We start from the raw sequence: 26,769 nt of genomic DNA, 5'->3' as shown, positions 1-26,769 counted from the left end.
TATGCCGCCTTGACCACTTTATCCATCTGTGTGGCCACTTTCAGGGATGTGCAGAGTAACTCTAAATCAACAGTTTGTGTGCTAAGTATTAATTGTATCTGAACAAATCGTACTGGGTTACCACAGATGATATTTGCATTCAGGGACCACTAAAGTTTGATAGGATTAAACTGAATCCACTCTGAATGCACAATGTCAGATGTGACATGATTAGATTAGATTAGATTAGATTAGATTAGATTACTTACAGTATGGAAACAGGCCCTTCGGCCCAACAAGTCCACACCGCCCTGCCGAAGCGCAACCCACCCATACATTTACCCCTTACCTAACACTACGGGCAATTTAGCATGGCCAATTCACCTGACCTGCACATCTTTGTGACTGTGGGAGGAAACCGGAACACCCGGAGGAAAGCCACACAGACACGGGGAGAACGTGCAAACTCCACACAGTCAGTCGCCTGAGGCGGGAATTGAACCCGGGTCTCTGGCGCTGTGAGGCAGCAGTGCTAACCACTGTGCCACCGTGCCGCCCACCATCTTTGAACTGAATACTATGACGCATCATGCGTCTATTGAGGAAGTCTCAAGACTGAATAAAACATTCGAGAGATGAGCGCAAACACTGCTGGAGAAACTCGGCAGCTCTGGCAGCATCTGTTATTTTTTTTTTTAAAAAAAAGTTTGAATTCCATGATCCCATTTCAAAACCATTTGTTACTGTTTGTTTCAGATCACCAGAATCCACAGTTCTTTGTTTTAGTGAAGCTTTCAAGAGATTAACTTTGGGAAAGTGTACCCTTAAGTTTCCAGCCTCGAGTGTCCCAGGTGATAGTGTGGGCGGCATGGTGGCACAGTGGTTAGCACTGCTGCCTCAGTGCCAGAGACCCGGGTTCAATTCCCGCCTCAGGCGACTGACTATGTGGAGTTTGCACATTCTCCCCGTGTCTGCGTGGGTTTCCTCCGGGTGCTCCGGTTTCCTCCCACAGTCCAAAAATGTGCAGGTCAGGTGAATTGGCTATGCTAAATTGTCCGTAGTGTTAGGTAAGGGGTAAAATGTAGGGGTATGGGTGGGTTGTGCTTCGGCGGGTCGGTGTGGACTTGTTGGGCTGAAGGGCCTGTTTCCACACTGTAATGTAATCTAAAACCCACACAATGCTTTCGAGTAATTTTCAAGATGGCGATCACTTTCTTGATGGGCAAGAAGAATGAATTCCCATTTTCCTGGGAAACGAACCAATAAAATGGGCAGTTAGAAGGAGCTTAGCTGCTACAACCTGCTACCAGGGTGCTGGTAGAAACTATAGATTTAGGGGTGTATTGCTCCAATATTCTAGAAGAAATCCAGTGCAAGGGGAAAACAAAAAAGTTTGCCCAGGGAATGCTGCATGGGTAACCACTCTCTCTTGGACCATATTCATTCAACAAAGAATGTTCCTGAGCAAAGTTAGAGGGTTAACCTTGCTATCATAAAGGAATTTTTAGAAAGAAAAGACCTTTCCAGTGTAACAGGGGTTAGCACAAGCCACCGGTTATCAGATTGTAGCAAGCATCTTTTCTCAAGAAACAATAAATTATTGGAGATTCTCAGATATCCGATGGTATGAGGGGTCGTGATGACATGAAAAATCCACTTTTGAAGGTTTTATGGTGAAACATGTTCTACTTTTCTTTAACAAAATGATCATGGAAGGTTGATGGTATAATGTGGTCCAAAAATAATTGTTACTGTGATGAGGTTGACACAGAACATGGAAAAATTGGTTTTAGTCAAAAACTGTTTGCCTATCTTAAAATTGGACTTAAAGAAAAGAGGGTAATCTGTTAATACAGTAGGTTAAGTACATGGGGAACCAGCTTCTGGTGTGTGGAAGGAGCAATTAAATAAATTCTAGCTACAAAGAGGTGTCTTGTTTGCATTTTCACCAGTTGGCTTGGATCCATGTTGACGTGGTCCATCCATGTTGACGTGGTCCATCCATGTTGACGTCCATCCATGTTGACGTGGTCCATCCATGTTGACGTGTCGACATTAAGATTTCTCATGACAACATTCCGTTTTAAACCACTGAGATACCTGTGAACAATTCTCACAAATGATGTCAATCTCTACCAGTGACATTAGTGATGAAGTTTGCAAAATCATAATGCTCAGCCAACTGCGGCTTTAGTTCCGATGTGAAGAGTGCTTCTCATGTAGAAATGAACTGTGTAGATGAAGGCTGTCTCCTGTGGTGGGAGAAAGTGAGGACTGCAGATGTTTCCTGTGGTGTTTGAGTCATTGTTTCAATAAAGTTCAGATTGTTAAAGGAGCCACAAGAGCCTATATGAAAACAGGAGCAAGAAGCTGTTTTGAAAGATATTAATGAGTTGTTGAAATGCTGTTATGTGCCTCGGAATGAGAAATGGTCCAATCTCTTCACCGCCTTTGTTCCATGACCAACAATACAACTGTGGACAACCAAAAGAGAATGCTGGAAAATCTCAGCAGGTCTGGCAGTATCTGTAAGAGAAAAAGCTGTCGTTTCAAGTCTAACTGACCCTTTATCAAAGCTAAAAATAGGAGAAATAGGGAGGTATTTATACGAGGCTGAGAAGGTGAGTCCTGGCTCTCGAAGCAAAGGTAGCAATAAAGAGATGATAATGACAGTGCATAGAGAGATTTATAGGGGGATTAGGGGCTGTGAATGACCAAGGCTGAAGCCAGTGCTATGTGACAAATTATGGGGGGGATGGGTGAAGCAGAGGCAAAATGGAAAAGAGGGGAGAAGGATAGCAAAGGGGGAAGAGGAGAGGAAAAAAGATGAGAGTGGGGAGTGAGAGAAAGAGACAATCAAGAAATAAGAGGTACAGAACAGTGAAAAATATATACACAGGAAAAAAAAAGAAATAAAATTAGAGCAGAATGAAAAGAGGTGTCAAGATTGGATAATCATTTTGAGGTTGTTGAATCCAATGTTGAATCGCACCGGCTTCAGCCTTGGTCACTCACAGCCCCTAATCTCCCTATAATCTCTCTATGCACTGTCATTATCACCTCTATATTGCTATCTTTGCTTCTGGAGCCATGACTCACCCCCTCTCAGCCTTGTATAAATACCTCCCTATTTCTCCCCTTTTTTTTTAGCTTTGACAAAGGGTCAGTTAGACTCGAAACGTCAGCTCTTTTTTCTCCTTACAGATGCTGCCAGACCTGCTGAGATTTTCCAGCATTTTCTCTTTTGGTTTCAGATTCCAGCATCTGCAGTAATTTGCCTTAATACAACTGTGGGAATGTCTTCGTGTGGAGTTTTGAGGTGGGAGTATTTAGAGGAAACGGTGACTTGATTAAAATGTACAAGACTGTAAGGGTGGATGTTTCCTCTTGGACAACCTCAAATAGGGATCTCGTATAGAAATAAGAGATTGTTCATTTAAAACCAAATGAGGGAAATTTCTGAAAGGGTTGTGAATCTTTAGACCTTTGTTTTAATCATTCTTGGGATGTAGGTGCTGCTTGCTAGGTCAGCACTTATTGCCTAGAGGGGGCACATTGTAGGTCTGGAGTCACATAGGCTAGGCCAGGTAGGGACAGCAGCTTCTTTCCCAAAAAGGCATTAGTGAACCAGATGGGTTCTTTCTGACCATTGACAATGGTTATTAATTACAGATTTTTACTGAATTCAAATTCCATCACCTACTGTGGTTGGATTTGGACCTGGTCCCCAGAACAATCCCTAGGTCTCTGGATTAATGGTCTCGTGACAAGATCACTAGGCCTCCCAATGCTTTCCCAAAACTCCCTTTCTGAAAGGTGAAAATAGAACCTTTGAATATTTTTAAGGCAGTACTAAAGATTCTTCTCAAGAGGCTGAAAGGTTATCAGGGGTAGGTGGGAATATAGATTTGAGATTAAAGTCAGATCAGCCACATCTGTGCCTCTAGTTCAGCAGAAGTGACAGCATTTGAAACATGATATTTTGGTCACTCTCATCCAGCCCATACAGTCAATGTAACAACTGTCCTGTGTAGGTCCCATGCTGGCATTTGGGGCTGTCTTTTGTTGTGTGTTGAAGGCTTTGTCCCCTGACTGGCTCTCCTGTGATCAACTGACAATGACTTGGAGGTCTTGTTGAAATATTGGCCTTCATTACTAGAGGGATTGAATTTAAGAGCAGAGAGGTTCTGCTGCAATTGTACAAGGTGTTGGTGAGGCCGCACCTGGAGTGTTGTGTGCAGGTCTGGTCTCCTTACTTGAGGAAGAATAAACTGGTTTTGGAGGGGGTGCAGAGGAGGGTCACCAGGTTGGATTCCTGAGCCGAGGGGGTTACCCTGTGAGGAGAGATTGAGGTGCTTGGGATTGCATTCCATTCTGGTCGCCTTAAGACAGGGAAGGTGTGGAGCAGGTGCAGAAGAGGTTTACCAGGATGCTGCCTGGATTAGAGGGTATGAGCTAGAAGGACAGGTTGGAAAATTTAGGGTTGCTTTTTCTGGAGTTGCGGAGGCTGATGGGACTTGATAGAAGTCTAAAATTGAGGCCGAGTTGACGGTCAAAATGATCATTATAAGGAAGTGCTTTGTGTTGTCCCATAATAATCTATGCTGAAGCTTCAACCAGTAACTATGTTTATTAATAACTTTAAAAGTAGGAAGCATTTATCTATGTTCCAAACAAAAATAAAGTTGTTGGCAAAGCTCAGCAGGTCTGCCAGTGTCTGAAGACGAATCAAAGTTAACTTTTCAGATGTAGCGAGTCTTCCTCCGAACTGAAGGTAACTTGGAAGGTGTTGATATATACGCAGGAGATGGGGTTTTTGGTGGGGGCAGGGTGGTGGTGAGGAGTAAGCATCAGTTTGAGAATTTCCACTTTGCAGACTCTAGCTGCCTCCCCTTTACTGTGCAATCCCTCTACATGTCCATCCTCCTCCAGGATGGTCTCCAGGGCTGCCTGCTGCTTTCTGGAGCAAAGGTCACTCGCCACCACTCCTGACCCCTCACCCAGTCTGGATGGGTTCATCCTCACCCTCAACAACATCTCTTTTAACTCCTCTCACTCTCACTTCTGATCAGAGGGGTGGCCATATGCCCCTGTGATGCCTGTCTTTTTGTGCCGTATGTGACGCATTCCTCGTTCCGGTCCAATTCTGGCCACCTCCAGCTACTCTTCCCCTGATGTTTTAATCACTGCTGCTTCCCCTCCTATCCAGAATTGGAAAAGTTCACAGATTTTGCTTCTACTTTCCACCCTTCCTTCACTGGTCTATTTCTGATTCCTCCCTGCCTGCATTTGGCATCTGTTTCCATTTTTGGGATTGCCTGGTCACTAAGATCCTCTATACACCCACTGACTCTCTCAGCTACCTGGGCTATATATCCTGGTTCCTGTAAAGACTCCATTTTTATTCTCCCAGTTCCTCCATCTAAGCCTCATATGTCCTGATAAGGCCAACTTCAACAAGGGAGGCTCCAAAATGTCTACCACCTTCCTCAACCAAGGTTTCCCCAGCATCGTTGTCGACAAGGCCCTTAGCTGGGTCTGAGCTAACTTCTGCCCTCACTCCCCCTCTACCTTCCCGCAATCACAATAGGGTTCCCCTTGTCCTTACCTACCATCCCACCAGCATCTGCATCCACAAGATCAGCCACCACTGATGCCACCACCAGATACACATTCCCCTTCCCTCCTTTGTCCACCTTCTGCAGGGGCTGTTCCCTCTGGGACACCCTGGTGTACTCTTCCTTCACTCCAAACACTTGCTATGTCCTGATGTTTGATTTTGTTTCCTCAGGAGCTATGGTTGCAATTGAAGTCTTCACAATCCCTCCCTTTTTGTTCTGTGATGTTTGACAGATGATAAAAAGAAAATCAGGTTGTCGAATTTGTCTTGCCAGTAGTATTTCTAACTCACTTTATCAGGATTTAAACTGGATTGCTTTTTTGTTTGAGAAGAGATGATAATTCCTTTCCTTTTCAAGATGGTTGTCAACTTTTCTGTTGGATTTCCACTTCTTTTGAAGTGAATTCCACCTGCAATATCTCCTCCATGTCTTTATCATCTAAATATAGAGGTTTTCAGGGCAGGAGATGGCCACTCAGCCCATCAAATCTGTGCTGGTTTATTGAAAGGGTAGTCATTATGTCATTACATCATTACATCCACATCTCTGCAACCTTCCAAGTTCCTAACTCTGAAGTACTTGTCCAATTACTTTTTCTAAAAAAGAAAATCAGCTTCCATCAACTCTTCAGGCAGATCGTTCCAAATCCTAACAATCAAGTGAACAGTTTGGCAAAACTTTTAATGGGAAGACTGACAATGTTTGTCAATGACTGACTGACTGTATTATTGTTCAATTGCTCGAGGGAAGAGTTTGACCATGTCCCATGATATAGGAACAAAAACATTGTTCATTCCTGATTGTCCAGGAGGTGGTGGAGATGAGTGCCCACCTTAGACAATTGCATCCTTTGTGGTGTGGTTAGAACCACAGCGCTGTTATGGAGAAGGTTTTTGACCCATCAGTGAAGGAATGGTGATATATTTCCAAGTCAGAATAGTGTGTGGGGTTGGAGGGGGAAACTTGCAATTGGTATTCTTGTCTATCTGCTGCCGTTGTCCATCTATATTGTAGAGTTAGCAGGATTGGAAGGAGCTGGGTACTTTTGAAGGAGCTTCTGCAATTGCTACAGTACATCTTATAGATGGTGCACACCCCTTCAATTATGTTGGTGATGAAGGGTGTAAATGACTAAAGTATGATGGACTAATTCCCCCACTGTCCTGGATGTGGTACCATTCAAGCAGGCTGCTTTGTCCTGGATGGTGTCAACTTCTGGAGTGTTGTTAGAGGGGTACCCATTCAGACATATATGGAGTATTCCATCTCACTCCTGACCTATCCTGTAGATGGTGGACAGGCTTTGGGGAGTCGGGAAGTAAGATACTTGCCACATATTCTCGTCCTCTGAGCTGTTGTCTAAGTCTCTCATGGAACACCTGAGGTCAGATTTTCACCTTTTCTGTTGTCAGGAGAATAGCTGTAACTTTTTCAACCTTTCCTCATGGCAGAGGTCCCTCATTCCTGGTTAATATCCCAGTAATTCCTAAATCTTTACATCTTCCCTGAAGTAATTTTCTAGTATTGTGCACCTGGGCTTAGCCAATCATTTCTCAGGCTTTAACATGATCCAGCTTAAGCTCTACCTATAAGGATGAATGCAGTTCCTCCCTGATTCCATGTGTTTCCAGCTTAAGCTGCTTCTGTGTCATTTTATTGAATGCTTTCTGCCGGGTCAATGCTTGCTTTAATATCGTTATCAACTTTGTTACTTCTTCATCTTTGGGTACTGCAGCTCAATGAGAAGCACTGCTGCCTCAGTGTCAGGAACTCTGATTCGATTCCAGCCGTGGGTGACTGTCTATCTGTGTGGAGTTTGCACATTCTCCATGTACCCTGTGTGGGTTTCCTCAGGGTGCACTGGTTTATTCCTACAGTTCCAAAGATATACAGGTTAGGTGGATTAGCTATGGGAAAATTGCCCATATTGTCTAGGGATGTGCAGGCTAGGTGGATTAACAATGGGAATAATGTGGGGGAGGGGTCTAGATGGGATGCTCTTCAGGGGGTCAGTGTGGACTCAATGGACTGTTGCTACACTGTAGGGATTCTGATTCTATCTAATGATTGACTTTAGATTCCTCTTCTTTCTTGCCCCCCCCCCCCACCCCAAATACTGATTAAGGTGATTATCTATGATATTTCTGTAGTCTGATTTGTAAGTTTAATTTTAAAATGATTGCAATAGATTCCACAATTCTCTAAAATGCCTGTTTTAGGTTTGATGTGTTTTCCATATATTCAATGGAGGCAGGTTTATACTGCATCTAGTTTAACTCCAGCTCGAATGCACAGCACTAGGAATGGAAATGGTTCCATGTGAGCAGCAATTCACACTTCACCTTGACCATAATTAACAAAGTCCAACTGTAATTTGAAGCAATCACATTAAACTGACCAGTGTGTTATGGACCAGGCCAGACCCTATCAAATCATTTCAAGGAAGTAGCCTGGATCCTAACATTGCTAGTTGTTTTAAGCAGGTGTAGAGTGGATATTCCAGGAGGGATGCAGCTGGCCCAACCACTCTGTTTAAACAAAACAGAATCTATTTACAAGATAACTGAATGAAACGCAAACCGAACAGAATACCGAATAACTTATCCTATCTGAAAACCCAACAGATCATCCCCCACTTAATGATGCTGTTCCAAATACTTGCAACAATCCCCACAGAACACCTCTTGGCACAAAAGATAAAATCAAACACAGGGTCTTACAGGAGAGCAGTCAGTACAAGTCCAGACCTGCTGCTTTAGGTACAGCAGCATTTCCCACACTCCTGCTAAAAGCTGAGCTGGGAGAACTGGCCACTCCCCTTTCATTGTACAGGTTCTCTTGACTTAAAAGCCTCCAACCTGAGGCAGTATGTGTTAGCTATTATCAAATTGGCGGTAAAACCCTTCAACCTCCAGACTTTTCAGAGTCTGTCATTTACAACCTCCCTGGACAAAAAAGCCAAGGACAGCATAACCTTGTTAAAGGAGCAGCTTTGACCTAGTGAACCTTAATATCCACTTATCCCTTTGTAGGTGCAAACTTTGTAAACACCTTGCAAGAAGGCCTTCGTTGCTAATTAACTTTCTGTAGAGTTGACCATTGAAATTGGACTCATGAATAGCTCTTGGACAATTTTATTATTGATCAGCTGTTGAATAGTTTACACTGAGCCTGTGAATCCCAATAGGGTACAAGTTCAATGGGCTCATTTAAAAACTTGAGGTTTATCCTTGCCTAATACTAGAGTAGGTCAGGTGGAGTGGGAGGGACAGCACTCTGAAAGCTTCTGATTTCAAATCTGTTGGACTGTAACCTGATGTCGGTGGATAAGGTTGGAAGTCCCACCAGGTCCAACACCAGCACCTCCATGTAATAGTGGAATGGAAGAGCTCTGTCGAAGCCTGGTGAATGAGGGAAGAATGTGGTAACCAAATCACTTTCATTCCTGAAGAAGGGCTTATGCCCGAAACATCGATTCTCCTGTTCCCTGGATGCTGTCTGACCTGCTGCGCTTTTCCAGCAACACATTTTCAGCTCTGATCTCCAGCATCTGCAGCCCTCACTTTCTCCTCAAATCACTTTTATTAACTGATCATGCCTAACAGCCTGATTCTTATAAAATCAAACAGGCTGTTTTATTGCACATTGATGTGATAGCGTTATAGAAATCTTGACTTCATTCCATGTTTTATTAAGTTATATTAAATGCACTTCCTACTTTTAACGAGCTATGAATCAACAACATTAATGTAACTTAATTAATTTAGGTTGTGCTGAGTCTCAATCAGCTTTCAATTCTTGTTATGAAGTTACAATATTTCTCCATAGTCCAAACTGATTGGGATGCTTCTTGTTTAATTGCCTAAGGATTTAAAACCAAGCCTGTGCTTTTGTTTCAGGTTGTCAGTTCCCTTGGAGTGGTGATATACAAGGCCCTGGATTGGAGCCTGAGTGAGGATGAAGAACGTGTTCTCAGTCTCCCTTTAGAGCAGTTGATAAAGCAAATGGTGTTGAGAACAGACAATCAGCCTCCAGGCACTATCACGGCTACACTTAGGGTAACTTGCTACATGAACAGTGTTGTAGTGGATCTGTGTGGAGTTATTGCCTTCACTGAAATACTTGGGCCAAACTTTGGAGGAAGGGAAAACTTCCAAACATCTGGAATTGATGTAATGACAGCAATGCATTTTGATTTTGTCCAATTTAATCTCCTGCTCTTTGTAAAGGATGATGTCCATTTCTGTTAAGTGTCAAGTCCTTAGATCTGTGTAGTGCCAGGATCAGGAAGATTACAGCAAATGCAGCATATAATGGATGAGAAATAGTGAGTAGCTCAGGTTTTTGACTTCTCAACAGAACTTGGAAGAAGTTAGAAATGTAACAGTCGGAAGGGAGAGAGAAGAACAGAAGGGGGAAGGTCTGTGATAAGTTGGACTGCAGGAGAGACTGAATGACAACAGGTTTTATGATGCAAGACCAAAACGGTTGATGTCAGGAAAAGTAAAGATCTGAAAGATGTGGCTAGAGGAGGTGTGAATAGTAAGATTTCATGCTCTGAAATCTCTGAACTCAACTCAACCTTTTGCAGCGTTCCATTGAAAGCTCAAGGGACAGCCCTGAGTTCAACAACTTTAGATCATAGTCCCTACTTCCATAAATGGGTCATGGATAGGGTGAATAGCAAATATATTTTTCCCAGGGTACGAGTCCAAGCTAGAAGGATTAGGTTCAAGGTGAGAGGGGAAAGATTTGAAAGGGACCTAAGGGACAACCTTTTCAGAGGGTAGTGCATGTATGGAATGAGCTGCCAGAGGAAGTGGTGGAGGCTGGTACAATTACAACATTTAAAAGGCATTTAGATGGGTGTATGAATAGCAAGAGTTTAGACTGAGTTGGGCCAAATGCTGGCAAGTGTGATTAGATTAATTTAGGATATCTGGTTGGCATGCACAGGTTGGATTGAAAGGTCTGTTTCCATGCTAAACCATCTCGGACTCCCCAGGGTTCATTGAGTTGGCCTGTTGGCTTTCCAGAACTTGCTGTTTTTCAATCTCCTTCCTCCAGGTTCTTTTTACTAATTCACAATAGGCATTGGGTGATTCTGAACTAATTATAAAGTCTTTTAGTTACTGGTTAAAGGCAACAACAGCTTAAACTAGTGTGAGAAAATAACTGGCTTGATCTGGGTATTTTTATTGCGGAGTGAGGGAGACTTGCACTTCCCCCTCCTGCAGTCCAAAGGTTTCTGGGTCATACACACCCACACTGTTCAGCTGCCCAGAAAACCAAGATGGCATCGACAACTGGTCACAATAGAAACCTCTCTCTGCTCACTATTCTGCTCCTGAGGTGACATGCTCACCCTCCTCATTGCAGTAGTGTACACATCACACATAGGTTCAGAGTCATCCCTACAGTGTGGAAACAGGCCCTTTGGTCCAACCAGTCCACACTGACCCTCCAATGTATTCCCCTTCCTTATTATTCTACATTTACCCCTGATTAATGCACCGAATACTATGGGCAATTTAGCACGGCCAGTTCCCCTGACCTGCACATGGCCACTTTCAGAATGTTGTGTACAATTCTGTTCGCCCTTCTATAGGAAGGATGTTATAAAACGTGAAAGGGTTCAGAAAAGATTGACAAGGATTGTCAGGTTTGGGGTCCTTGAGTTATAAGGATAGGCTGGGGTTCTTTTCCCTGGAGTGTTGGAGGCTGAGGGGTGACCTTATCGAGGTTCATAAAATGATAAGGTGTATGGATATGGCAAGTAGCCCGAGTCTTTTGCTGAGGATGGAGTCCAAAACTAGAGAGCATAGGTTTAAGGTGAGCGGGGAAAGATTTAGAAGGGACCTGAGGGGTAACCTTTTTCAGGCAGAGGGTGGTACGTGTATGGAACAACATGGCAGAGAAAGTGATGGTGGCTGATACAATGACAACATTTTAAAAGGCTCCTGTATGGATATGTGAATAGGATGGGTATGGGCCAAATGCTGGGAAATGGGACTCTGTCAGATTGGGATGTCTGGTCGGCGTGGAGAGTAGGACTGAAGGGTCTGTTTCCATGATGTATGTCTGAGTGGCCTCAGTCTGGGTGGGAATTGCGTGAGTTCCTTGCTCTGGTAGGTTACTGTGGAGGCTGTACGCTGTTTGCTGAGGAAATCTGAGAATGCAGCAGGAGCAGTTGGAAAAGGATCCGAGTGTTCTGGTACTTCACGGATCCAGCATGTGGAGCCTTCTCCTCCACCTCAGGCAGAAGCTCGGCCCATCAGGGCAGCATGGTGGCTCAGTGGCTAGCACTGCCACCTCACAGCGCCAGGGACCTGGGTTTGATCCCCATCTTGGGCGACTGTCTGTCTGTGTGGAGTTTGCACATTTTCCCAATGTCTGCACAGATTTCTTCCCAGTGCTCTGGTTTCCTCCCACAATGCAAAGATATGCTGGCCAGGTGAATTGGCCATGCTGAATTTCCCATAATGCACCTAACACTAGTCAAGGGTAAATATAGGGTAGGGAAATGTGTCCGAGTGGGTTGCTCTTCGGAGGGTCAGTGTGGACTTGTTGGGCCAAAGGGCCTGTTTCCATACTGTAGGGAATCTAACCATCAATCAGTGCCCTAGTTCCTCCGATTTCTGTCTCCCTTTTGTACTGAAAAGCAACACCAGGCTCTTTGGCCCTGTCACAGGTTTGTGGACAGAGAAGAGTGAATATTGCATATTCCAGTCAGAGGCTCCATGAAGAATATGGAGAAAAACTCCAGGATGAAACTTGACCTGCTGGCTTTTGGGTGGGCTATTTCCCAGAGGTTCAGAGATTCTGCTCCATGAAGTGTTTGTGGTGTTTCCAGACAATGAACTCCTCAGTTGACAGTGAAACATCCAGAATTGAAATGGTCTGTTCAGTGGCTGTAACTGAGACCTACTACAGCCACTGAACAAACACCATTTCAATTCCAGATCTGTTACAGGTTTAGGTAAAGGTCATGTGAATACTGCCACCCTTGGTCGGAAGACTAATCACCAGAGGGAAACCCCCCTGTCTGACAACAGAGGGGTCTGGCTGCACCGTGTTCATAGTGCATGTCAAAACTAGCCTTTGGTCCCAACTTCCCCTTGGCATTCCAACTAAAATCCAGCAGCGAGTCACCAGTGAATGTCTGACTGAGCTCCAAACTAAGTCCAGACAGGTAAAAGTTGTGGTTTCACCTTTGTCCCCAATCTCCAAGATGGAGGAGTCCAGGCAGCAACAGCTAATTGACCGTTCACCATTACTGCAAGAGCCACAAAGCACTAAGTGAGCCCTTGTGATGGAGTCCGAACTGGTATGGAAATTGTTGAGGTGCTGGAAGTGGACCTAGGAAGAAGAGGGAGGCCTCTAACATGACACTGGGAAAGACTCATTTTTCCTGTCAGGATCAAGTGAGTCACCATCAGTCATGATCAAACAGGACACCAAGCGATGGCCCTGACTGGAGACTGGTGTTCCTGACTCAGGATGGCTCTTCATATTTGTGATGATTTTTGCAGTTGAGAGGGAAGGAAGTGACTTCATTCCAGCATGGGATTCCTGGTCACCACGTGTGATTTACAATGGGTTTTACAATGGGTTTTACAATCCTTGACCTCAGGATGGGATGGAGCACGTTTGTGTCTTCACCATGTTCACACAGACCATTCCCACCCAAGACCAAAAGCCCACACCTTTTGTCAAAGCATTAGTGTGTGGTTGGTTTCATAGAATCCCTACATTATGGAAGCAGGCCATTCAGCCCATTGAGTCCACACTGCTGCTCTGAAGAAGGTTGTGAACTAAAACTGATAAGTCTTCACACTTTGCTTATAAATGTTTGGTTATACTGGTGATAGTGAAAAAGAATGGAAATCAGTGGTTTTGGTGGAAACGTTGCTCAGTTGTGTGTAATAGTGCTTTGAAGTAAAAAAAAATAACCATTACTGCTGAAAGTGAATCTTGCCTTGCTCTGATTTCAGCTCTGTGAAAGCCAGCTCCAGGATCCTTTGATGGCTGCAGCTGAATATCGAGCTGTGTGTAAGGCTCTATTTGATGAGACTGTGAAATTACAGAGCTACTTGGACTGTATCAGAAGTGCGAAGGTGGGAAGTCAACTTTCAAAACAAATTTATCCTTTTGTGTATAACCCTGATGGATCGCCTGAGAGGCTTTCCAACAGTGTACATTCAGACAATGAACTAGAAAAGGGGTTAGCAGGGTTAGCTAAAAGTCTACTTGAAGGGGAGAGGAAGTGAGGCATTCTTGGGACGTGGGGGTTGTCACTAGCCTGGCCAGCATTTGCTGCTCTTGAGGTGGTGGTGGTGAACTGCCACCCTGAATTGCTGCACTCTGTGCCTTCAAGGGAATTCCAGGATTTTGATCCAGCAACAGGAAAGAAAAGACAATGTTTCCAAGTCAGGATGGTGAGTGGGTTGGAGGGGACTTGCAGGTGGAAGTGGTCTATGTATCTGCTGCCCTTGTCCTTCTAGATGGGAATGGTCATGTGTTTAGAAGATGCTGTCTGAGGATTTTTGGAGAATTTCTGCAGTGCAGCTTGTAGGTAGTACACACTGCTGTATCTGAGCCTCATTTTAAGAATGTACTGGTATTACTCTTTGTCAGTGCAATCCATCTCCTTTTCCTTGTAATCATGGATTCATACAGTGTGAAAGAGGGCCCATCAAGTCAATACCACCTTGATACACTGCTATCTACATGAGCCCCACTTTCTCACACTAGGCCCAAAGCCTTGAATATTGTGACATTTCAAGTGCTTATCCAAGTATTTTTTACAAGTTGAGGCTTTCTGCCTCAACTACCTTCCCAGGCAGTGCATTCCAGGCCCCCATCTCACACTGAATAAAGAAGGATTTTTTCCTCCCATCAGACTCCTGCCTTTCACCTTAAAATTATGCTTCCTTGTTATTGACTCTTTGCCTAAAGGAGTACAGTTGCTTTCTATTCAAACTGTACCTTCTGCTCATAACTTTGTGCCCCTCTGAGATTCACCATCCCACCCACTCCAGCCCCCCACCATTTCTGCTGGCAGCTCATTCCATATGCTACCACCCTTTTTTTAAAAAAAAAGTTGTTCCTTGGTATCCCTTTTATTGTCCACCCCTTCCCCTCATTTCCCCCCTCCTCCCACCTCCAACCTTAAACTGATGCCCTCTAGTCCTTGATTTTCCAACCCTGGGAGAAAGACTGAGTCCATTCACCCTCTCCATGCCTTTCGTGATCCTGTACGTCTCTAAGAGTGCCTTCCCCCACCTCTGTCTCCTACGCTCTAAAGAAAGAAGTCCTAGTTTGTCCAACCTCTTGCTATGACTCAGGCCATTGAGTCCAGGCAACATCCTTGTAAATTTCTTCTGCACTTTTTTCCAGTTTAATAACCTCCTTCCCATAACAAGGTGAGCAAAACTGAACAGAGTGCTCCAAGTGCAGCCTCACCGATGTCCTGTACCAACTGCAACATATCTTCCCAAATTCTATACTTAGTGCCCTGACTGACAAAGGCCAATGTGCCAATAGCCTCCTTCACTATCCTGTCCACCTGGGACTCCATTTTCAGAGAACTGTGCACCTGAACTCCAAGATCCCTCTGTTCCACAACACTCCTTAAGGCCCAACCATTCACTGTGAAACCCCTATCTTGATTTGACTTTCTAAAATGCAAGACCTCACACTTGTCGATATTAAACTCCATTTGTCACTTCTCAGCCCAATCCCTCAGCTGATTAAGGTCCTGCTGCAATTTCTGTTAATCTTCCTCACTGTCCACGATAACTCCTATTTAGTGTCATCAGCAAACTTACTAATCATGCCTTGTACATTCTCATCTGAAAAATGTGTTGCTGGAAAAGCACAACAGGTCAGGCAGCATCAAAGGAGCAGGAGCATCGATGCTTCGGGCATAAGCCCTTCAGGGATTCCTGAATAAGGGCTTATGCCCGAAATGTCGATTCTCCTGCTTGTTTGATGCTGCCTGACTTGCGCTTTTCCAGCAACACATTTTTCAGCTCTGATCTCCAGCATCTGCAGTCCTCACTTTCTCCCTGTACATTCTCATCCAAATCATTAATCATAGACAACAGTCAACAATGGGATCAAACAGTAATGAGCCCAGCACTGATCCCTGAGGCACTCCACTAGTCTAACCTTCCAGAGCAGCCTGCTGTGGAACCTTATCAAAGGCCTTACTGAAATCCATATAGATTACGACCACTGCCCTGCCCTAGTCAGCCTTCCTGGTCACTTCAAAGAACTTGAACAAATTTGTGAGGCATGATCTCCATGCACAAAGCCATGCCAACTACTCCTGATCAAACCCTGTCTTTCCAAATGCATGTATATTGTGTATCTCAATCTTAAGGAACCTATCTACAACAGATGTTGGGCTTACTGACCTATATTCCCAGGATTTTCTTTGCAGGCCTGAATAAGGGCACAATTATATTCAGCTTTTTGGGACCTCACCCATGGCTAACGGTGATGCAAAAATATCAGCCACTGCCCCCTCCCTTTGTTCTCTAGCCTCTTGCAGTGTTCTTGGATATATCTGGTCAGGTCAGGGGATATATAAAGTAGGATCTATTCTAATACGTCCAACACCACCTCTCCTGTGATATGGACTGTCCCCAAGATATCACTACTAACTTCTCCAAATCTTCATTTCTTTCTCCATGATAAACACAGGAAAAATACTCAGAGGATCTTGTCCATCTCCTGCAGGTGACATCCTGGTGAATCTCCTCTCCAGTGCAATCGCGTCTTTCATATAGTGCAGTGGCTGGAACTGTCCTTCCCAAACATTCCTGGTCTCCATGCAGCCATATTTCTGCCATGGTGATGAGATCATATTAAAGTTCCTCCATTTTGTGCCTTTTGGTCGTCATCTGTGAACGCTGTCTTCAGTTACGGTGCCTTAGCTTTGAGCACCTGGGGTCTGTGCACTTGCCCTTGTCGTGTCCCCTTAGTCACAGCCCATCAACGTGAGAATGACCCACTTATTCCTACTGATTTCTGTCTGTTAGCCAATCATTGATCCATGCCTTGGAATCATCACCTCACCAGTTTCCAAAACTGAATACTGATTAGTGAGGACGCCACAGTGGGCTCCTACACTACCTGCCTGGTTTTCACCCATTCCTCCTCTCCCTGTCTGCTTTCTAATCGGAGGTGTGACCGCACCCCTATTTGTGCTATCACTAATCCTCTGCCTCACAGATACACAAACTGCTGCTCAGGTTTCAAACCCCAGGGCTCTGGTTTTTGCAGTTGGTGATCCTTCCTGCAGACGTGACCTGTCCATGACTCCTGACTTAGTGCAGCACTCAGCCCTTCTACCGTCCTGTAACTCCTAAAAACAATTTCTGTTCATATTTAATTTGAATAAAAATGACCAGCATCATCAAGAGTCTTAAACCAAGTATCCAAACTTTCACTTTAAAGATTGTAAATATTGACTGATCAAACTCTCGTACTGGTGGATCGGTTATATTCCCCAGTAAGATGAGGGCATTTATGAAATCTGAAATTGGGTGGTATATCCTTTTTTAGATTACATTACAGTATGGAAACAGGCCCTTCGGCCCAACAAGTCCACACCGACCCGCCGAAGCGCAACCCACCCATACCCCTACATTTACCCCTATACCTAACACTACGGGCAATTTAGCATGGCCAATTCACCTGACCTGCACATCTTTGGACTGTGGGAGGAAACCGGAGCACCCGGAGGAAACCCACGCAGACACGGGGAGAACATGCAAACTCCACACAGTCAGTCGCCTGAGTTGGGAATTGAACCCGGGTCTCTGGTGCTGCGAGATCCTTGTTCACATCTGGACTGATAAATTCGATAGGTTCAATTCTACAATGTGCCTTGGTGGGATCCATATAAATTGCACTTGTTCAGTGATATTACCATTGCATCACACTTCTCTTCTGCTGGCTTTGGGCTTGGACACTCGCTAAGTATTTTGCATTTTTAACATCTGTGTATGCATATGCTATTTTATTCTAAATTGCTATAAAATCTTTGATTTATTACACAAATCAACATTGAACTTCCCTAGTGATTGTTCATCTATGTTGGGAAAACTTTCATTCTCCTCGTGATGTACAGAATTGTTTCTGTTTAGTGACCTTCTTTTCCAACTTCCAGCTTTGATTTTGTAAATGTTAATCATTCCTGTACACCTTATTCAGCTTTCATGAATGTTTAATGTGATTGTGGCGTTAGGCTAATTGGCAAATCCAGTGAAGATTTGTCACTTTATGCATTAATTCTAGCAGGCTCTGGAAAAGCTGTTGGATCGTGAACCATCAAAAGATACAAGCTCTGAGATTGTTGACTGGGTAAGATTTTACATTTGTACACCAACAACAACTCTCTTCCCTCCAGATTCAATATTTTGTTAACTTCTCCTTGTAGCCTATCAGGATGTTAGTTTTCCCTGGTCAGTTTGTCACAGCAGCACCAATACCTCAGTCAGATTTTATAGTTGGGGTATAAAACTGGTTACATCTTCAGTGTTGTATTTGAGGGAGTGCTGCACTGCCGCAGATGCTAACCTTTGATCCTAACTACACTAAAATTTAAACATTGCATTGTGTACTTGAGGAACAGGAATTTCTCTGCACACCCTACAATCACATGTACCTGAACTCAAAAAAAAAAAAAAATAAAATCCTCGCTGGTCATTTCACAAAGCACTGAACAGTTGTTGAGATTTTCCTCCAAGTTTGTGAATTGCAGAAGTTTGAGAATATCAGCACAGGTGTCTGTGTCTTTTTTAGTTTTAAAAACAGATTGGAAAAAATTGCTTGGCTCATTCCTTTTACCTAATGGCTGCTTTCTACTGGCTCTCAATCTGACTGAATTAATCTTGATGTCTGAGCTAGGGTCCCCTCTTTCTTCCCCATTCTGCACATTATAGTTTCCTTTTTCTTCGTCCAGTTGAACATCAGGCCAAGAATGAATACCTCTCTTGTTGCTCCCATACACATATCTTGTCAAAGAAGTCTTGGTGCACTTGTTTTCAAAACCCTTCACTCCAAATGTACAGCAGCATTGCTATATGTGAATATTAAATCTGATCACGTAGTGTTTTTGTACAGAACCTACTGATTAAAGGCTCCACAAAATCTGAGTTTTCATTAATTTCAAGCATGTTTGCTTTAAATTAAGATTTGGATCAATTACAATAACAAAACCTTAAACTGTACAATAGATGTGCTGTTGCAATGACATTGTAACTGAAAGTACAAGTGATAGATCCTCCAAGCTACAAAATTCCATGCAAGGACTGCCACAAACACTACATAGGACAAACAGGAAGAAAGTTAGCCACCAGGATACACGAACACCAGCTAACCACAAAAAGACACGACCCCCTCTCCCTCGTAGCCCTACACATGGAGGGAAAAAACCCACCATTTTGACTGGGACAACACATCTATCCTGGGACAGGCTAAGCAAAGTTGAAACTTTATTGCTGGAACAGCACAGCAGGTCAGGCAGCATCCAGGGAACAGGAGATTCGACGTTTCGGGCACAGGCCCTTCTTCAGGAATGAGCAGAGAGTGTTCAGCAGGAGAAGATAAAAGGTAGGGAGGAGGGACTTGGAGGAGGGGAGTTGGAAATGTGATAGGTGGAAAGAGGTCAAGGTGAGGGTGATAGGTCGGAGTAGGGTGGAGGCGGAGAGGTCAAGAAGAAGACTGCAGGTCAGGAAGGCGGTGCCGGGCTGGAAGGATCCGGCTGAGACAAGGTGGGGGGAGGGGGGATGAAGAAACTGGTGAAGTCCAAGTTCATCCCCTGCGGTTGGAGGGTTCCCAGTCGGAAGATAAGACGCTCCTCCTCCGACCGTCGGGTTGTTGTGGTTTGGCGGTGGATGAGTCCAATGACCTGCATATCCTCGGTGGAGTGGGAGGGGGAGTTGAAATGCTGTGCCACAGGTTGGTTGGGTTGGTTCGTCCGGGTGGCCCAGAGGTGCTCCCTGAATCGCTCCGCAAGTAGGCGGCCTGTCTCCCCAATATAGAGGAGGCCACACCGGCTGCAGCGGATGCAGTAGATCTACTGCATCCGCTGCAGCCGGTGTGGCCTCCTCTATATTGGGGAGACAGGCCGCCTACTTGCGGAGCGATTCAGGGAGCACCTCTGGGCCACCCGGACGAACCAACCCAACCAACCTGTGGCACAGCATTTCAACTCCCCCTCCCACTCCACCGAGGATATGCAGGTCATTGGACTCATCCACCGCCAAACCACAACAACCCGACGGTCGGAGGAGGAGCGTCTTATCTTCCGACTGGGAACCCTCCAACCGCAGGGGATGAACTTGGACTTCACCAGTTTCTTCATCCCCCCTCCCCCCACCTTGTCTCAGCCGGATCCTTCCAGCCCGGCACCGCCTTCCTGACCTGCAGTCTTCTTCTTGACCTCTCCGCCTCCACCCTACTCCGACCTATCACCCTCACCTTGACCTCTTTCCACCTATCACATTTCCAACTCCCCTCCTCCAAGTCCCTCCTCCCTACCTTTTATCTTCTCCTGCTGAACACTCTCTGCTCATTCCTGAAGAAGGGCCTGTGCCCGAAACGTCGAATCTCCTGTTCCCTGGATGCTGCCTGACCTGCTGTGCTGTTCCAGCAATAAAGTTTCAACTTTGATCTCCAGCATCTGCAGACCTCACTTTCTCCCACAGGCTAAGCAAAGACATGCCAGAGAATTCCTAGAGGCCTGGCACTCCAACCACAGCGCCATAAACACATAGATCTAGATGCCATCTATCAACCCCTCAGAAAATGAACAGGAAATGACATCACCACAAACCCCAGGAACCCCATCCAGGAGAAAGATATAAATAGAAAGCAGGAGACAACAGCTTCTCTTCACTTGGAGGTCGCCACTGATGATGTTACCTAGCCAGGTAATGAAACATCTGGATATCAACCTACAGCTCAGTGAGCAAACCTACACCCTAGATCCTCCAAGGTTAGGGTGAGACTGTAAATTAAACAGATTTAATACCAAAATACTTTACATCAGATAACTAGAGCATAAGTCTGGATTAATACCTTTGCTCATTTCTCTGACTCCTGTTGTTCTAATATTTATGCTTGCATTGTATTACACATTAACCCATGCAGTGAAGTTTGAGTTTTTTGTGTGTGCTCCTAATGGAATCTGTAGTGTGCACTGCTTTCCTTTTACCTCTAGAATCGCATTTGGTTCCAGTTGATGAAGGAAGTGCGAAGTGGTGTGAGGTTAAGGAATATCTGTGAGCGGCGTTACAATCCTCTTCCAATAAAGTTCCAACTGTCTCCATTTGATGAAATGCTGGATGACATTAAGTACAAGCGATATATCCTCCACAAGGTGAGCTTTTCACTAAGGGTGCAAGAGAATTGTCGAAAATAATGATCCAGCTTTTTATGATACTCAATGGAAAATAACCATTTGCATTACTAGTGCTGAAAATGATTGTCTGACTAGCAAATGGGGGTTAGATATGTTCAGATCAAATTCAATTCATTGAAAATCAGCGCATGTCATTTGTCAAATTTTCCTCACTACCATTTTTCTGCAACTTTGGTTTTCCTAGGCAGTCTATTAGTTATAGTATGGCCTCTTGTGATATAAGGGATGTTATCCAGTTGAGTAACATTGACATTTGTTATCTATACAAACTGGCTAATATTATTTCAATGTTTTCTGCTTCCAGCAATCATCTATACCCATTGTTTCCTAAGTCTGCATTCATCAGGCAAAGTGCAAGATTTATCTGAATTTTAATATATAAATGTCTACATTCTTAATTCCCTTATGGGTCATGGGTGTCACTGGCTGGCTGGCCAGTATTTATTGCCCATCCCTAGTTGCCTTTGAGAAGGAGCTAATGAGTTGGTCTAGATTCTTGAATTTATTTATGATCAAATGGCTTGGCTACTGTAACAGGATGTTAGCAGTTTCAAAATGTCTCCACTCCAGTCACTGATGTACAATAAAATACAAGCAGGATTTGGCCATAGCCCATTGAGCTGTAACATCACAGAAGGGATTGTTGTGGTCTAGTGGTAGTGTCCCTACCTCTGAGGCTGGAGGCCTAGGTTCAAGTCCCATCTGCTTCAGAGGGGAGTCATAACACCTCTGAACAGGTTAATTAGAAAATAGAACATAGCAGCACAATAAGAATGTGTTTGCAATGTGACCTATCATTGTCACGAACCAAATCTCCAAGTGTTTTAGCAGTTGACCAGAGATCCTCATGAAACAGCAGGAATCACCACAGTAACTGTCTATTATCCTTACTTTGTTTGCTATCACTCAGCTCATTTCCTAAGAGCGTCAAACTGACCGATGCAGTCAGACAGGAAATGTTCAGTATTATAGTTCTTCAGCATCGCCCTGATCTCTGGGAATTCAGACACAGGACTATGGTTTTTGGCAAGAGGTAATGAAGGGTCACTTGGACCAGGTTGAGGTGGTCTTTGCCAAGATACAGTGGTATCTTGTGGTCTGGATTGGGAACAGGTCACTTAACTTATGTTCACGTGCAACTGATTTTTTTTTAAAAAAAGTTATAATTGCGGAAGGTATTCAATTGGGCAACCCTTTTCCTTTATGCTTCATCAATTGGGATAGTCATCCATGTACACTCTACTGCATTTTCCACTTCAAATTTATAGGTCAGCTTTTTAATGGGCATTTATCTGATACATGTGCAGCCATTATCATCCATGAATGGAATTTTAAGAGCAGTTTCTGTTTTTGCCTGAACATTAATTTAAATGGATGGATTGGTGGGTCTGGCTGTAGATTTTTAAAATTGCTTTAAGCTGATCATTCCTCTCCTGTCTCTATCTTCCCCCTCTCTTTTTTTTTTTTTTTGTTTTTGCATTGCCTGTGTGAGCCTATGCTTGTAAACTGTTCCTGTACTTGAGTTACAAAGGTGATTTTTGTGATGGTAAAAATGGTGTGTAGTAGCAACTCTAAATAAAAATGCCTCCAGTTCCTTCTTTTTGACTCCGTACTCATTGCTAGTACTGCTCCAGTTGGACAATAGGATTTTCATCCCCATCCAATGTATTTGCCAGGTTTGTAAGTAGCCTGGGAGAAATTAGACTTTGGACAATGTTGTCTCTAAAATGCTCCGAACATTATTTCCACATCTGACCTCTCTTGTAGCATTCAGAAATGTTATACCGTTTCAGTTTAGTGTTGACTAAATATTCTTTGTGCTTTTAATAAAAACTGTATTTTTGTTTCAGAAGAGTGAAATAGGCCTTTTTAAAATATCTGGCTGCAAGAATCAAGACTCTCCTAAAGTCAACTTTGCCTGTTCTCATTTTCAGGTCAACAACAACGAACCCAGAACTGCAGCTGATGTCTCTGTGGATTTCAGTCTCTTGAGGTCCTTGCTGAAACCTGTAAGGATGGTTTGGCTGCATTCTGCTCTAACCACAAAACGGGTCCTGACCTCAATTGTCAGCCTCTAGTATTTGACAAGGAGGTGGATTTTGATCTGTTGCTGTGTAATGATCCAAATTTGCAGAAGAGTTGTGTAGAGGAAGTAATCCTTCTGTGCCCCCACCCCATTTGGGTAGCATTTGAACTGCATAGTGGTATCGGCCAGCTTGGAAATGCAACACCTGCATACCTGGGCAATTCCTTGTCTTGTGTTTGCATATTGAAGTTTCAGCTATTGACCATTAGGCTTCAATATGCTGTAGTTTGTTTTGAGTCAATTTGAAATGTATCTTAGTTTTAATGTTACAGACATTGACTTGCCTAGACTTTCCTTGCAAGTAATAGCACTTTCTGTGAAACAGTTGCAAAAGTGTACACCAAAACCTTTCCCAAATGGAAGATGGAGTAAAACTCCAATTGCTCAGAATCAATGGGAAATGTATTGAGGTAACCGGAGTCCAGCTGTGTGCACTGAAAGTCTGCCTGATTGCATATTCAAATTGCTGCTCTTTGTCTCCCTCATTGCTTCTAAATTTAGGCAGCTGAGAGAAAACTTAGAGACTTGCCAGTTTCCACCCCATCTCTGCATGCGATGCTGATGAGGGAGATAGAGTCAGCTGTTAAAAAGCTGCAACCAGTATCTTCAGAGCCAGGTAAGTTGTACTAAGCATGAGTGCATGGGTCTGAAACTCTTGTCTATTGCAACACTCCTTGTAAATCTTCTGGTTAAAACTGAATAAAAGAAATACTGTGGATGCTGGAAATCTAAAGCAAACACAATGCTGCAGATCTAGCAGCATCTATGGAGAGAGAAACAGTCAATGATTTTGAGTTGTGCTACAACTTTTTTAGAAAGTCACATCAGACTCCATATTAACTCTGTTTCTCTCCCTGCCAATGCTGCCAGACCTCCAGGGTTTTGCTAACATTTTGTGAAGACTTTTGCTGCTGTTTGTTTCATAGCATCAAGAGCTTTTGAAGGGATATGCTTGGGTAGTGGATTTGCGACTTGAAATGAAGCCTGCAAGCAAAAGAAATTAGCCATGGTTAGCCTTGCTTCAGGTTAGGTCTTCTCAAACAATTGACCAGGATACAAAAATAGAAGTTGCTGGAAAAGCTCAGCAGGTCTGGCAGCATCTGTGAGGGGAAAATCAGGAGTTAACGTTTCAGGTCTGAGGAAGGGTCACTGGAGCCGAAACATTAACTCCTGAGTTTTTTTCACCGGTGCTGCCAGGCCTGCTGAGCTATGCTAACAATTTCTGTTTTAGTTTGATTTACATCATCTCTGGTTCTTTAGGATTTTAATCAACCATTATATCTACTTCGGTCCATATGAAATGTTTGCTAGCAAACTGAAACTTTTTAATACTAATGGTTTTAATCACCTTGTAGTCAGACTTAATCAGAGGTTTCTATTTCCTCGTGATGGACTGAATGCTGACTAAAGCTTTGATAAGCCCACCGATTTCAAAGCTTTGGAAATGGTTCTCCACAGTACACCTTGACCCTGTTTCAGTAGAGCACACAGTCAAGAGATGGTTGTTCCAAAACTTATTACAGCATAATGCCCAAACTCTTGGTTTGTGCTGGAGTGTTATGGATTAAAGGTCAATTCTAACTAATACTATTTGAGGAGGTTCAAATAATGTGTTGTGTCCATATCTAATAAGTGTTGAGCTGGTAAGTGGCATGTAACAATCTCCAACTGAAGAGAATGTTACCACCTCCCCTTGACGTTCAGCATTCAGGGCTGAAGACGCACACCCCACCTCACCACGTTTCTCTCCACCCCAAACACACACCCCCCCCCCCCCCCCCCCCCACACCCCCCCACCAAAGAAAACCCTGAATATCCTGGAAATTACCATTGACCAATGTAACAGGACCAGCCAAACGGGAAGTATTCCATCAAGAATGTGATGGAATACTTCCCGTTTGCCTGGATAAGGGAAGCTCCATTCTCACAATCCAAGCTGCTTGGACACTCCCCATTCATCACTATCACCGTTCACCCTGTGCTATTGACATTCAGTACTGTGCCATACACAAGACAAACTGCAGCTTGTTAAAATCCTTTCAACAGTATCTTCCAAACCTGGCAGCACCTGCTGCCATAGTTGAGGGTCATTCCTGATGAAGGACTAATATTCCTCAGATGCTGCCTGACATGCTTTTCTCCAGCATCATGCTTTTGGATTCTGACTTTCTAGCATCTGTAGTCCTCACTTCCTCAGAACCCCTGAAGGAACCTTGCGATTATATCATGATGTTCCCTATTGGGCATAAATAGTATAGAGTGGATGGAGTTAGAGAAGCTGTGCAAGAGACTTGTAGAAGCAGCCATCGAGAATTATTTCAATACTCTCAAATAGAGATTAGAGTCTAGTATAGCTTAGACTGTGCCGGAGTATTTATACAATCCGCACTATTTTAAAGAAACCTCATTTCTGGACACTTGTTGACCTTGTCTTTTCCTCGCCAATCTGACTCTTGAACCCAAGCATCCATGGACATAAAACTGCACAACAACAGACTATTTCCCATGAGAAAATAAACACATGACTGTCTCTCTCCAAGCCACACTTTATCCTGAGTTGGAATGATATGGATGTCCTGTCACTGTTGCTGGGTGAAAATCTTGACATTCCCTTCCTAAAAGCAAAGCATTTAGGGTGCACCTGTAATATGGTGGAACTTCGCAATTAAAGTGGCTCACCATCCTCACCTCAAACAACTGCTGACTACCTTACATCAGATCTAATAGACTACTTGTAAAACATTATTAAATTTTAATTTTAATAAAATTTGTTTCCTTGCACAACTTCCAGCATAAAGTACAAGCAATTAAATGAGGCAACACTTGAAACTTGAGCACTGGTAATGGCTTAGGAAATACTGGAATCGTGGTTTGGCTGGTATTGAACTATACAAGTTATGCCAGCTTCATGTTTTCATGACCTTTATGGATGGTTCTTGACATCGGCTGACTGCGCACCAACTGTTGCCAAACCAGACCTCCCAAAGCATGTGAACAAACTGGATTTCTGGTGATCGGTTGGATGAAATGGTTAGAGTATGTGTTAAATACAACACTTTTTTTTTGTTTGAAACTTCTAACATGTCCCCTTTCCTCAGCAGAAGGCTTAGTGCAGGCTGGGATATCAGCATGTGAGAAACCCCAAAGCAAGCACCGAGAGAGAACACCAGAATTTGCATATTTGGAGGCTAAGGTATGATCTCGAAATGTAGTTCTGGGATCAACCACCGTGTCGGGTTGTTGCTTTGTGCTTGGGGCTTTCATGTACACATTCACTGCAAATGCTTGAATTGAAGAATTGATGGTTGAACTTGGTTGTCACTTGGTGAGATGACTGAGCAATTGTACATAACCAATGACTGTCATTCTGCTCACTTCACCTAATGGGTCAGCATTTAGACCACAGTGCATTGTAATTGAACCAATTTCTTGAACAGAAGTTAAGATTCCACACTGACCAGTGGGTGAGAACAAGGATTCAACAATATTAAGAAAGGATATACACAGAACCAAGAATTAGGAAGTATTATACCTTAGGCTTTATTCTTCAGAAAAAGATTGAATTGCACATCCGGAAGGAAGACATGGACATGTATGTTGCAATTATTTCAGTGAGTGAATTGTGCTGTTTTAAATAGATATCC

General features: G+C 43.7%; 1 protein-coding gene across 1 annotated transcript in view; it reads left to right on the top strand.

Annotated features, from left to right (window-relative positions):
- The window catches only part of LOC122540784 (protein spire homolog 2-like), a 39,215-nt gene that overhangs the window by 9,094 nt on the left and 3,352 nt on the right, over positions 1-26,769 (top strand). The window contains exons 3-9 of the mRNA XM_087994625.1: positions 9,500-9,658; positions 13,595-13,717; positions 17,910-17,975; positions 20,839-20,997; positions 22,890-23,048; positions 23,627-23,741; positions 26,224-26,318. Of these exons, the coding sequence (XP_087850751.1) occupies positions 9,500-9,658; positions 13,595-13,717; positions 17,910-17,975; positions 20,839-20,997; positions 22,890-23,048; positions 23,627-23,741; positions 26,224-26,318 (876 nt within the window). The remainder of the gene's footprint in view (positions 1-9,499; positions 9,659-13,594; positions 13,718-17,909; positions 17,976-20,838; positions 20,998-22,889; positions 23,049-23,626; positions 23,742-26,223; positions 26,319-26,769) is intronic.

This window comes from Chiloscyllium plagiosum, unplaced genomic scaffold, assembly GCF_037043375.1.
Source record: "Chiloscyllium plagiosum isolate Xiang-an unplaced genomic scaffold, Cpla_swu_hap1 HiC_scaffold_15, whole genome shotgun sequence".
Taxonomy (NCBI): domain Eukaryota; kingdom Metazoa; phylum Chordata; class Chondrichthyes; order Orectolobiformes; family Hemiscylliidae; genus Chiloscyllium; species Chiloscyllium plagiosum.
The sequence above is the reverse complement of the archived record's forward strand: the minus strand, read 5'-3'. Positions and strand labels throughout refer to the sequence as shown.